Source organism: Nannospalax galili, unplaced genomic scaffold, assembly GCF_000622305.1.
Source record: "Nannospalax galili isolate Female #2095 unplaced genomic scaffold, S.galili_v1.0 scaffold196, whole genome shotgun sequence".
Taxonomy (NCBI): domain Eukaryota; kingdom Metazoa; phylum Chordata; class Mammalia; order Rodentia; family Spalacidae; genus Nannospalax; species Nannospalax galili.
The window spans coordinates 117,646-131,678 of record NW_008337421.1 but is presented as its reverse complement, the minus strand read 5'-3'; the positions used below and the strand labels follow the sequence as shown (position 1 = coordinate 131,678).

Sequence of the window (14,033 nt, the reverse complement as noted above, 5' to 3'; positions counted from 1 at the left end):
TCATTGGGGATATTGAGTAATTTAGTTAACTGCAAGAAAATAATGACTGACTCAATGTAACTAACATTGCTGTAACCGGGATGGCATCATTTGTGAGTAAGCACAAATTCCTTTTTATGATTAAAAGATATGGTGACTAGGAGTAACCAAAATCTGTACCAAGTTTCAAGACATATAAAGGGTTTCATTGTAGACCCTGGTTAAATAACGCAGATTCATTTTTCTTCTAAAAACTAGTAAAAATAATTAAATTTTTATGCTCAGAAAAAAAACACACTACATATCAGCAGGATAGCATTTCATTTAACTACATTTCATTACTCATACACATCCTCTTATCAAGAATTTGTGGGATTTTTACCTTAAGTCAAATAGAAACCATTAGATAATCTTCTTAACATATTTCCATTATGTCTTTTTAAGGTTTCAGTAATTAATCTTACTGTTGTTGTTTAAATCATTCTAAAATGGAAGACACCTGCCCTGCTACCTCCATCCTGCCAGCATACCCTCCACCGCACTGCAGCTCCTTTATTCTCTGTGGTCTTCAAATGCACCAGACTGCTCAAAACTTTGGTTCCCGTGCTATTCGTTATGCCTATTTTGTCTCAGATAATCATATTTTTTGTGTTTGGTTCTCTTCAGATCATCGTGGAATCAGCTAAACATCATTCAAGATCCTGCTTTACAGCCAAAGCGAAGGAGCTTGTCATGTCTCTAGTCGATATCTTCTGTAATACTCTTCTGAATTACACTTCTGGTGTGTTTTTTCTACTTTCACAGTTTGGCCTGGCTTCATTTGCTCGAATTTAACCCTGGGAGAACTAGAATGGTACCTGACTCATCCGTGTGCTTAGATAGTGTCAGAAAACTAGAAGTATCTACCATAGTGTTTGCCAGAGAACAGATTCGCTGCATGAATGAAGGAATGATTTAAACTGCCATGTCTCTCTTTTTAATTTTTTCATTCTTTGATATCATTCAGCAGACCACATACTGATTTAACAATTTCCTCATGGAAGTTTTCACTTCCTGGTTGCGAAGTGTATAAATCACAGGATTCATCAAAGGAAAGATGACTGTATGGAAAAGAGAAACAACTTTGTCAGCTTGGAGAGCCTGAGAGGGCCAAGTGTAGATAAAAATAGCAGGTCCAAACATGAGAAACACAATAATGATGTGGGTGGTGCATGTGGAGAGAGCTTTGCTCTTCCCTTCGGAGGAATGTCTCTTTACATGGCAGAGGATGGCAGCATAGGAGGCAAGAAGCCCCAGGAAGCACAGGAGTGTGAGCAGGCCACTGTTGGAGACCATCAGGAGCTCTACCGTGAAAGTGTCTGTGCAGGGTAGCTTGATGACCTGTGGGACATCACAGAAGAAGTTATCCAGCTGGTTTGCATCACAGAAGGGCAAGTTCAGAATAAGGGCAACTTGTACAATGGAATGAGCAAAGCCCCCAAGCTACACAGCCAACAATAATGCATAGCAGACTCTAGGGTTCATCAGAGTAGAGTAATGTAAAGGTCGACATATGGTGATGTGGCGGTCAAAGGCCATCACCACAAGTAGAAACATTTCTCCTGCTCCAAGAAAGTGCAAAAAGAACAGGTGTGTGATGCAGCCTTTGCAGGAGATGATTTTTTTCTCACAGAAGAAATCCACAAGCATCCTGGGGGCCACAAAGAAGGAGTAAGATGCATCCAGGAAGGCCAAGTTGCCCAAGAAGAAGTAAAGTGGGGCTGTGAGTGCAGGGTCTGATCTAATGGTGAAGATGATGAGAAGGTTTCCTGGAAGGACTATGAGGTAGAAAAGTGAAACCAGCACCGAGACCAGTAGTAGAGCTTCATGAGACTGGGTCATGCCAAGGAGGATGAATTCTGTCACCACTGAGCTGTTCCTGGTCTCCATCCTTCCTAACCTGTAGAGTCAAGCATGTCATCTGTTACACGTGTACTGTTTGTGATTACTCTTAGCAACTACTAGAATTCATTATTTCTATATAGAAACCAAGCTAACGGTGCTGAGAAACTCTGGTGCCCGTAAACTGAAACAGAACTCTTTGGTTATGTTTCCAAGACTGCCAATTAATCAGGGAAGCACAGCCTGTCAACTCAGACCACAGAAGCAGAGAGCAGGGAAACTCCCAGGGTGGAAACATTCTTCCCCGACATCTAAAGTCAAGCTCCGCCCATAATAGCCCCCAATATTTCCCCCTTTTTCATTTTATGTAACCTCAGTTGATGCCATGTCCAGAATGGAAAGACCGTTCCTGTCTTAGGTTGTCTTCTGCTCAAAGCCTTACCTGTAATCGGCACGCAGCTTCTATCAGCTACTCCCTGTCTTAGGTTGGCTTTTCCCAGAAGATCTTACCTGTCTTTGACTACAGGCCCCCATTAGGGGAGGGAGCACAATCTCATATCATGTGCAATAGCCTTGACTTGACACAAGAATTTTAACTAACATCTGGTATCCTCTGCCAAGCTTCAGGTCATGAATCAATCAGGCCTTGACAGGGCATAAGGGAGGGGCTTTCAAACTTGATTAATCAAGAGCTATTACAAAAGCTCAATAAAAATACAATTTTTAAAGTGCCTGGTTGCCTTCATTGAAGTCATCCCACTATTGCACCACTGGGCACACAAAGCCTGGCAGGTCAGCATTGTAGCATACATGTTCCAGAACTTGGTAAGATGGTTGATGACTTTTCTCTTCCAATATCCTGCCAAGCACATTCCCATCCAATGAAAGCTGGCCATTACGGAGAGTTTGCCAGTAGCTTGAAATTGATTTCTCTGTGTTCATCAACCTATGTGCCCTGTGTCTTTAGAAATAGTTACCATGTAGTTATGGTACCTTTGTTAAACTACTTTATTATTTTAAAAGTATATTTTTAATTTGTTTATTACAATCTTTCAGAATTTCATAACTTCATGCAGGCTTAGTTTTGGCCACCTCATCTCCCTATCCCTCCCTTATTTCTGTTCATATATATCCCCTCTTTTAAATTGGATCTCATGATCATGGGTTTCCATACAGTGTTTCCATAAATCTTTATTTTAGCTGGCTATTCCCTGCTGTTTTGTTTCTCTATCCTCTTATCCCACTCTCTGCTTCAACATTTCTACCCCCTGTTTGATGAGACAGTATTTGCCACTGAGTATTTCCTGCATTGCTGAAGTCCTATTCAAAGAATCTTCACTTGTGCTTATAAGTTGAACTGTATGTACTACTTTTTCCTCTAGGAGTTTTAGTATTTCATGTCAGGTGAGTGAAATGAGTTTCCCAGTGCAACTTAGCAGGGCATAATCAGAGGAAGCTGGTTTTCCCTCTAAGTCCACCCAAACCAGAGTATTCAGAAATGTTGAGAGAAGAAAACCTGGAGAAGAGGTTCCACAGCTTACCAAAAGGACAATAAACAAGTTTGGGGGTGTCCTTAAGAATTAGAGAGCAAGAGTACATGCAGTTTCTAAGATGGGCAACAGGATAGGATTTGGATAATAATCAGGAGAGACCTTGGGAAGAGACACAGGGTGCAAGACTGGAGGAAAGCAGGGCTTTGTGGGATTTCTGAGCAGAGACAGGATAAGTGGAAGAGGCACAAGATCCCTTCCTGTGTCTTCAGGCCAAATCAGCAACCACAGGATCTCCGTCAGGATGCAGGTAAGCCTTTGGTGTAACTTTTTGAATTTTTTATTGAATTTTTGATAATTTCATACAATATTTTTGTTCATATTTAGATCCAATCCCATTTCTGCACCCTTTACTATTCCCGCCATCAAATTTCATATATATTTGGGTTTGTGTTTGCAATGCCATTCAGTGTTGGTTCATCCCTAGGCATTGGTGATCTTACCAAGAGTGTCACCCTTAAAGGAAATTAGTGAATCTCGGGGACTAGGAAACCTAGAGGGAAAGGGAATTTTTTAGAATTTTATACAGTATATTTTGATCATGGTTGTGCCCCCAAATACCCTTAGTGTAGGTTCATCCAATTAATCTTGGTGAACATATCAAGAGTGTCACCTCAAATGAAGATCGGTCTCCCTGTCTCAGCAGTCATGAGCCACCAATAGCTCATCAGCTAGGACCGAGATTTCCTCCCCACTTCTCCATGTCTGTACCAGGATTTTGTGTGGCTTGAGCTTATGTGGAATTTGCATGCTGTCACAATCGTTGTGAGTTCATATGAGTAACTGACTAGCTGCCTGTAAAATCTGTTTCCTTGTGGTCATCCACCTTCTCTAGTTCTTAAATCCTTCTTCCCTCTCTTACTCAATGAACCATCAGCCTTGAGAAGCAGAAGTTTCATATAGGTGTTCTATTCAGGGATAAGCAGTCCTCAGCCTTTTATTATCTGCAAGTTGGCTAGTTGCAGTTCTCTGTGATAATCACCATCTGTTGCATAAGGATTCTTCTCTTGTGAGATTTGAGATCCATTAATTAAGGCATGCCTGTGAAAGCTCCGTGATCTGGGGGTCCATAAAGGTCTTAACAGAGCAGAGATGGTGGCCACTTTGGGTTACCTTGAAGGAAGAGGGATAGGGTGAAGAGTCTCAGGGTCTCAGACAAGTGTCCAGCCCCTAAATTATTATTTTTAAATTTCTGAATTAGATCAGGATGTTGAAGAGCACTTTCTACTATTTTCCTTGGCATAAGTTAAAAGTATAGCTTTGAAAAAAAGAATTGTATTGTTACATTCTACCCTATGTAGTAAGTGAACAGGCATAAAACTAAATTATTTCATAATCCTTTAACACCAGATTAAAAAATCTATATTATCTCTTAGAAAATTCATGTGGATGTACATTAAGATGTCTTCAAATAGTCACAATTGAAACTAATTAAAGTAATTATAAATGAGTGGATGACATAAAACAGGATGACTAAGAGCAAATGCATTCTAGCACACTTAGTATTTTATTTTCATACTAAACAAAGTACATGTTATGCTTTATGACTTTGTTATTTTTATAAATAAATTGCACACATATAAAATATAAATATTAGAGAAACATAATTTTCATGTGTAGATTATAATTTAAAATGTGTTTTTAATTATCAAAGATAGCTCTAAATAGTCCTTGATCAATAAATCTGACAGGTGCTTTTATGGTCATTTGTACTGCATTGATGTGAAGCTCCTGATAATCACTGTATGGACTACTGAACTTTCAAGAATTAACTCGGTAAAAAATGGCTATGACCTTGAATCAGATTGCATTTGAGGACTGTCCGTAGATATTAATAACTAATTTAATGAATAAACTGTGATTCTTGAAACTGAAATAAGAGATATAACATAAGATTGCATTTATTTACTAATTTTACTAATTTAGTGTATGTCATAGTTTTATATTATTTAGTTAGTCAATCCCAAACATCATCCATTTTTTCTTTACATAGTTTTTGACCTTAGTATGATAGCTTTTCCAATTAAAATTTATTTCCCAGTAGCTTTTTGCAGAAAGCCAAGTTAAGAGAGAATAAGTTTTCTTAGGATTCACTTGACATAGCAATTGTTGAGTAACAAAGTTTCCAGGGAAGTGGGAGAGTATGGAATACTGTCTTTGTAAGTGAAATTAGATTATTTAAGATAAATTTATGAAAGTGTTATCAATCAGGAAGGCTGTATTTTTTAACACATTTTACATTCTATACTGTATTATTAAATAAGTAGAATTGCATAATTAGGTAAGTTCCCAATAAGAGAAGATGATTAACAGGTGGACATTAATTATGTAATGTATTTTATTCTGCTGGTTTTCAAATAAATATTTTTCTAGTATTAGATTAAAATAAATATGGGGACTAAAAGAAATTGTGATCTAAGCTTAATGTCTTGTAGAAATACAGCTTGAAAAGCCTGTCTTCCAAATGAAAGTGCATTGTGCACTTGAAGTTCTCACAATCACATTTCTGAACATTAAGTATTTCCCTTGGCACCCCCATAGTAGCTTCCAAATCTTTTCACAGCATTTTTCATCTCTTTATTTCTCAGTGTATAAATAGCTGGATTTAGTAAAGGTGCAAAAACACAATAAAACACAGCAAGAAACTTGTCCAGCCAGGTGATGTTGAGTGGCCACACATAGATGATGATGCAGGGCACAAAATAAACCATCACCACAGTGATGTGGGCAGAGCAGGTGGACAGTGCCTTGGATGCACCAGTTTTAGAATTTTGATGGATGGTGTGGATCATATATGTGTAAGATATCAGTAACAGAACGAAGCAAGTCACAGCAATAGCTCCACAGTCAATATTTACAAAAACATCCAAATAATAGGTATCCATGCAAGCTAGTTTGATTACAAGTGGTATGTCACAGAAGAAACTGTCTATTTCCCTGGGGCCACAGAAACGAAGTTCCATAATTGGTACAAATTGAACTATAGAATGCACAAAGCCAACTACCCAGGAAGTAACCACCAGGCCAGTGCACCTTTGCATGCTCATAATGGTAGAGTAGTGTAGTGGCTTGCAGATGGCCACATAGCGGTCATAGGCCATGACCACCAGAAGCACCATCTCTATTCCTCCAACAAAATGCACGAAGAGGATCTGGCACATGCAGCCTCTGAAGGAAATGTCTTTGTTCTCTGTGAGAAAGTCTTTGATCATCTTAGGAGTGGTGACTGAGGAAAACCACATATCAACAAAGGACAGGTTGGCTAAGAAGAAGTACATGGGGGAGTGGAGATGGGGGTCAATGATGACTAAAATCATGATGACCATATTTCCAATTATAGTGGTGACATAAACAACCAGAAATAGCATGAACAGTAAGACCTGAGCATCCTGTGAGTGGCCAAGTCCCAGAAGCACAAATTCTGACACTGCAGACTGATTACCTTCATCCATTTTGTTCTGTGGTTCACCTGAAATAACTGGGAGAATGTGGATTAATTGGTGTGGAGAGAAAAGTGAAACTTTCAGAATCTGATGCTTACACTCAAGTATAAATTATCTATCTGAAACTGAAAACTCTAATTGCAAGGAGATATCCTGAACAAATCTAAATGATATTATGTTTTTAAAACAAACCAATATTAATTTTCCAAGAAAACAATATAAGATTGCTATGAGAAAGAATTGTTAAAAATGTACTCTCACAAATAAGACAAGTCAGTGTAGTATGTAAACAGTTTAAAATAACTGCCTTCCGTTGGACCCTAACTTCTTCCCAGGAGAATATTAAAAGCCATGAGTATGGCAACCACATTCACTACACTATTTATCAGTTTTAGGATGCAAACTTGAAGGGATGATGGTGAGTCAACTTTGAATTTCAACACAAATGACATGACACATCTTACCATTTTTCTATTGTACATAATGATTCATTTGTGCCTCAATGGACCCTTCTATAAGATATCATAAAACTATAATTGTATTTCAATCTTTAATTCCAATTTTAGGACACTTATGAGAGGATCTCTATAGGAAGTCATATAGTACTACTTTAGAACATAGTAGACATCTATTAAAAACCATAGGGAGTAGAATTTATAGAAAAATGAGCAGAAGAATAACAAAATCCATTACCTATTCTCAATGTGTATATTTTCCTTGCCTACTAATCCATGATAAGGACTTAGAAAACATAACTCAGGGTATCAGGTGAATTCTGGATCAGGTAGCACATGCATTTGCTATAGAAAAGGTGATGCACAGTAATAGTTATAACTTTCATAACTGTTGTGTTGCCTCTGTAAGCATATAGTTTCTAATACAGGCCTAATTCTGAAAGAAAATATGTTAATATCAGTATAATTATATCTATCCCTCACAAAATTTGAATAATTTGAATAGTTTCTTAAAATACTAGTTTTTGCCAAAGAAAAATTTTCCAGAGTAAATTTTCAAAAACAAGATTTTATTTATGTGAAAAAGATGCATAAATGACAGTAAATGGCCAAACCAGGACGGTAAATATGTATGAGAAATTAATTTGCTGAAAGATGACTATGCACATTCAGAAGAAATAATCAACAGATAAGATATCAAGGCAGCTTTATAAAGATCATTTTGTTGTTAAAATTTTGTTTAATCTGGGCTAGGTAGTGCATGTCTTCAATCTCGGAGGCAGGTGAATCTCTGTGAGTTCAAAGCCAGCTTGATGTACATAGCAAGTTCCAGGAGATCTGGGCCTACAGGGACGCTGTCTCAATAGATAAATAAATAAAATGGAAATAACTGTTGAACTAATCAGATAATCATATTAACAATAGTGGGCAAAAATAACAGATTAAATGCCCATTTTTTCAGCTATATTTAACTGAAACCTCATTTATTATTGACCATCTGTTATGGAATAAATATTTCTACTTCATTATCCAATCCTGTCAAATAAGAACTCTTAATTTAACAAATTAATATATACATATATAATCTTTCTATTTCTATGAATCTGTTAGTAAATATACTTTTCTGTTCCTCAGTCTGTATGGTGGACCTTGAAAAAATAATATTTAAAAGCTAAGAGCCCTACTTTTATTGTTCAACTTAATCCTTCCTATATTCAAAATAAACATGATAATATCTCTTTAAAGTACTTACTTTTTATATTTTTCCCTAAATTATTATATCCAACAACTATAAACTACATAGATGCACAGGCTACTTTAGGAACATGGTCTGTTTTTGAGATATGCAACAATTACTTCATTCTTCCTTCTGCACAGATGGATATTTGACATATTGAGTGACCTATATTTGAGAGAGTCTATCAATGCACTTTTTCTAAATTCTTACCTAAAAGAAGATTCCTATTAAAAGATGCTATTATAAGCTCAGATATCCAAGAACACAAAAAATTAAGGAAAGGAGACAAAATGAATTACTCTTTAAGTAGCATTAAAATAAAACAACAAAGTGTTCATTCTCTTCCATCACTTCAAGATGAATATATTAAACTCTGTGACATCAATATTTGTGTTTTTAAAGGGTAGAGAATCAGTTCAACAATGTAGCACACTCTCTGAAAGGGATTAAGGCAATGCACAAAATCATGTCAGAGGGAAGTTATGCTATATTTTATTCCAGGCTATAAATAATTTTAAAATTATTTTATGTGTAAGCGTGTATTGCCTGCATGTAGCTAAGTGCACCTGTGTCATGCAATGCCAATGGAGGACAGAAGAGGATGTTGGATCCCCTGGAACTGGAGTTATGGACAGTTGTTAGCTGTAGGTGCTGGGATTCGAACCTGAGTCTTCTGCAAGACCATTCAGTGTTCTTAACTGCTGAGCCATCTCTTCAGCCCCCCAGGGCATGAATTTTAAATCTATTTCTGTAGTAGTCAAATTCTTTGCCACTTTTCAGATTTATAATAATTTTTACTTAAATATTTATGATGAATGATATTCTACAAATGAAATTTTCTAATTGAAAAATCTTTTATAATAGTAAGGACCATATGAACAATGCTAGTTGTGTGTGGCTCCTATGGTTTAGCAGGCAAATCCCTGTAATATGAGACAATGCCATTTGAAATAGGAGAGCTGGTAGAAAGCCATGAATTGTCTCCCCAAAATGTTAGAAGATAAAGAATCTGTTCTCAATTCCAGACATAGTGAGCTCTGTGAAACAGAGGCTCCCCCGCCATGGTGATTTTTTAAATCATTATTTATTTAAAAAAAATTTTAAATAACTACATGTTTAGAAGAAGCATTTCATTACAGCTTTAAAATATTCAGTAACACACTCCAGTAACACACTCTCACAAGCGGCTGTAAGTTTCTACATTCACAGTTGAATTAATACAGTTATACAATATTGAACTCAGTATAAGCCCTGTAAGACATAAACTTGAGTGAGTTTTTAACCTTTATAAAAGATCTCCATTTCATTTTAGACTATAGTGTTCCTTGCAGAAAGACTTGTTTTTGTTACTAACACTGAGATTTTGGCATATGCATCTCTAATCTGTATGTATCTATTACTAGTCATAATCGGTTGCACTTGGATCCATACTTTGAGGCCTATAATAATTTGGTCAGAGGGACATAAAGGACAGGTTTTGCTCCTTTCCCTCCTAGGTTGACTAGTTCCAGGGGACTATGAGCATCTCTCACAATGTCCTGTAATTGTGGTGGGTCACCTGTCCTCTTGATCAAGGAGGCTGAGGAGACCCCACAAGATGGAGTTGAACCAGTGTCCGGTCTACAAAGAGGAGGGTCAACACAGAGGAGTCATTTCCTCCATGCTTCCAAGAGAAACAGAAGTTTTAAGAATTATCTTAGAGTCATTGGGTAGATTTCAGTGGTAACGTTTATCACCTCTACTAATTAACGTGATGTACATTTTTATGCTTCCTCCTCAAATATAATACATTTAAAAAATTTTGTTGATTTTCTTTTGTGTGTGTATATCACACAGAACATCCCAAACCATCTTATGCAACTATACACTCACCTCCCAAATGGCACCCTCCCATAGCCTCCCTCCCTCCACTAGAGCCCTCATACTCTGTTATCCCTGATACTGTCCACTGTGTTGTTGGCACCCCCAGCTGTTCCCCGCTACTTGTCCATCTGGTGAATCTAGTCAGCCTATCTAGAGGTCTTTGTTTTAGGAAGGTCAGCTGTTCCTCATCAAGCAGCAATCAGTTGTCAATATTCCTTTAGATAAGTTTGGGGTCTACTGTTTATTTTCCCAGTTCTATGCTGGGTTACTATATGGGAGTTCCTTGGCCTACCCTGGCCAACAACTCAAAAGAAGGTATCTCTTATCTGGCATTGTTGTGGGTAATAATCAGATATATAGAGATTTGAAATGCATGTGGCATTCTTGCTAGTAATAATCAGATATATAGAGATTAGAAACATCTTAGTGTCAGTTGCATTAAAATGAATTTTTCTGTTTTGAAACTGTGTATTTTAAAAATGAAATGGAGATCTTTTTGAAAGGTTAAAACCCCACTTAATTTTATGTCTTATAGGGTTTATACTAAGTACAATATTGTATAACTGTATTAATTCAACTATAAACCTAAAAATTTACAGCCAATTTTGAAAGAGATGCATCTCTGGAAATTGTTATTGAATATGTCAATGCTGCTGTAATGAAATGCTTCTTCTAATTATGTGGTCATTAAATAAATAATTAAAACATACTTATCTTAGAGGAGCAAATCAGAGAGATGAGGTGACTTACCCAACACATTTTCCCTCTTAGACCAGATTTTCTTTCAGACTTCCATTCTAATGTGTGCTTATGAAGACGTGCATGATTGGTGGAGACAGCATATTCAGAAATAAAGGCCTTTCTGTCAGCCAAACAGCCACACATATATTCACCAACAGCAGTAGTCCCATGGGGGAAGTGACTTGTTCAATGTTCTGAACAAGACAAGAACCATGGAAATAATTATTTTGGACATCTCATAGGGATGTCTTTATTAAGAGTGATATCAAATGTGATGTCCTTGTTAAACCAAAACAGGGAGATAAATAATTATCCTTTAAATTATCTTGGAATTGGTGAAGTTTAAAATTATTCAGTTAAGCAATAAATACTAAGCAAATATTTGCCTACTGTATTCACAATTTTTAACTCAATGTACATAATTAGAACATAATAATATTGGATTTCTAGTTATAAGAAATACTATGGGCTAATTAATAGCATATGGTCTCAAGATGAACCATGTTGTGTATAAAACACCCTGATATATGACAAGGGTGTTCAAGTAGGCAGGTGCGGTTAACTAAATGGCTGATGCATTTATATTTTTAATTTTGGATTTACATATTTTTAATTTATGTGTTTGAGTGCTTTGCCTGCATGTATTTAAGTGCACTCATGTCGTATAATACCCAGGGAGGCCAGGAGAAGTCCTTTCAAATTAATTGAGACTTATTTATGGCCCAAACTTTATCCACCTTGTAAACTACTGTAGACTTCAAAAAGGGAAATTCTGATAATTTGTAGAAGTGTTAATGTACATATCAATAATACTGGCTTATCTCTGATTTTTAGAAATTAGTAGTTAATAAATGTAACTTTTTGATGTTTTATTACACTTCTTGTGTGCACCACTCTCTGTAGAATTTTCGTATATTTTACTGCTTTGTATTGAAAAATGTATACAGGGAAATTGCTGTGTTGCCCTGGTCTATCCACCACTTTCTGTATGTAAAATGATCATGCTCTCCAACATTGCTCTTTGTTCCGGAAGCACATCACATGTTAAAATGTAGCCACTGATGTTTTCTTTGTCTTTATATAACTTGAAATTTTTGCATTTTTGTTAAATTATTTTAAAGAGACTAACTTTTAACTATTTCATGATATTTGGTTTTCTAGGTGACAAAGTTAACAACAATGTGTGAAATAGTTTCTGTGCTCATTTTCTACCCAATAATATAAATAGACCATTACCTATTTGTATGCCAACATCATGCTTTATAAATTTCTACATATTTGTCCAAGATTTTGAATCAGGTAATATGTTCAATTTGCTAGAAATTGTAGAGTACAGTCTAATTTGGATTTTGTTTGCTTTGTATATGGCGCCATAAAAATTTTAATATATTCTTCAAAATTTTTGAAGAATGTTACTGGATTTTCATACAATTATTTTGAATGTATTCTATCCTCCTCCCTCAGAAAATCTCCAATCTCCTCTCAGGCACTCCCTCCTGCCTGTGTCATGTCTTCTATTCTTTTTCTAAAATATTTTTTGTTTTTGAGAATTTTATACATGAGTATTATGTTCACATCAGTTTCAACTGCCTGACTCCCCCTCACACTCTTCCAAGCACCCCCATTCACTCTCAATTTCTTGCCCTTTTACTATCATCACATATACATATATATTAATTATATTATTTACATTATATTATATCACTGAGTCCATTTATTGATGTTGCTGTGTACACGTGTTTAAGGCAGACCACTTTGGATTAGATAACCTGTCACAAATCTTGTCTCTGGAGAAAACTGGTTCTCCCTGCCTCAGAAAACATTGATCGCTTGTAGCTCTTTATCTTGATGTGGGTCCTATTCCCTTTGTTCTTACAGTTTTTATTTTCTGCTCCCTCATCTGTGAAGTTCTCTGAGCCTTAGATGTAGGAGTTGCAATGTATGTTGCAATGTTGCAAATGAGGCTAGAAACAAAAAAGTTTTTATGATTTATATTTGATCAGCTGTGGAACTTTAAAGTATTCACAGTTGCAAAAAGAATCTTCTTTGATGAGTGGTGAGAGCTACACTTGCATATAAATATAAATAAAGATTCTAGAATAAAGAAGATATTACATTGTTTTAGGAAAGCAGAAGTATTATGCTCTTCTCTAGTCTATGACGCTTCCAACAGTGTGTGCTTGGCTGTATTTGCAGTACCAGACATGGATTTCCTCCTCTTGGTGGTCCTAAGTCCATCTAGAGAGATGCTGATTACACTCAAGATAGAAATGCCACTACTGGATGATAGAAATCTTTTGCTGGGCCACTCATTGTTGTGGTTCATATGCTAGTCAGCTCAATTACTCCAAGTCCTGTGCCTTAAGAATAGTTATATGTGATGTCTTCAGAAATAGGTTCTTGCTTTCCAGTTCAGATAAGCAACTGATTATATAGAAATAGTATGTATTATATTATTTTGGGAGTCTCAAGGACTACCTTGACCAGAAATTCAATGGGAGGTTTCCCCTGCTTGACATTGAAATTTTTGTTGTATTGTCTTCAGGTATACACATACTTCAGGTAGAGACTTTTTTATGGAATTGAGTACTCCATAGTTTAGTGCATCTATGTTCATGATTGTAATATTTTTTGTCAATTTTTTCCTTTGATTAGAATGAAATAACCTTCATTATGTCTTCTGATTTCTAATTTTAAGTATACTTTGTCAGATATTACAATTTTGACACCTGCTTGGTTCTTGGGGCCATTGTTTTCCATCCTTTCACCCTGAGATAGTGTCTGTCCTTTATGGTGAGATGAATTTCTTGGAGAAAACAAAAAGATGGGTTTTCTTTCTTGATCTGTTGCACTAGTCTGTGTTTTTTGACAGGGGAGTTGAAGA

The 14,033-nt window shown here is 36.2% G+C and overlaps 1 protein-coding gene and 1 pseudogene across 1 annotated transcript; both read right to left on the bottom strand.

The window, feature by feature from the left end:
• Window positions 1–981: 981 nt before the first annotated feature.
• LOC103733650 lies at window positions 982–1,908 on the bottom strand (annotated as a pseudogene).
• Window positions 1,909–5,923: 4,015 nt separating this feature from the next.
• LOC103733649 (olfactory receptor 4K3-like) lies at window positions 5,924–6,862 on the bottom strand. Its single transcript, XM_008832537.1, has one exon. It carries the CDS (start codon window positions 6,860–6,862, stop codon window positions 5,924–5,926), a length of 939 nt encoding a protein of 312 aa, XP_008830759.1.
• Between the last annotated feature and the right edge of the window lie 7,171 nt (window positions 6,863–14,033).

What these genes read in the sequence shown, in the direction of transcription:
- LOC103733649 (XM_008832537.1), bottom strand. Translation starts at nt 6,862, where the DNA reads ATGGATGAAGGTAATCAGTCTGCAGTGTCAGAATTTGTGCTTCTGGGA.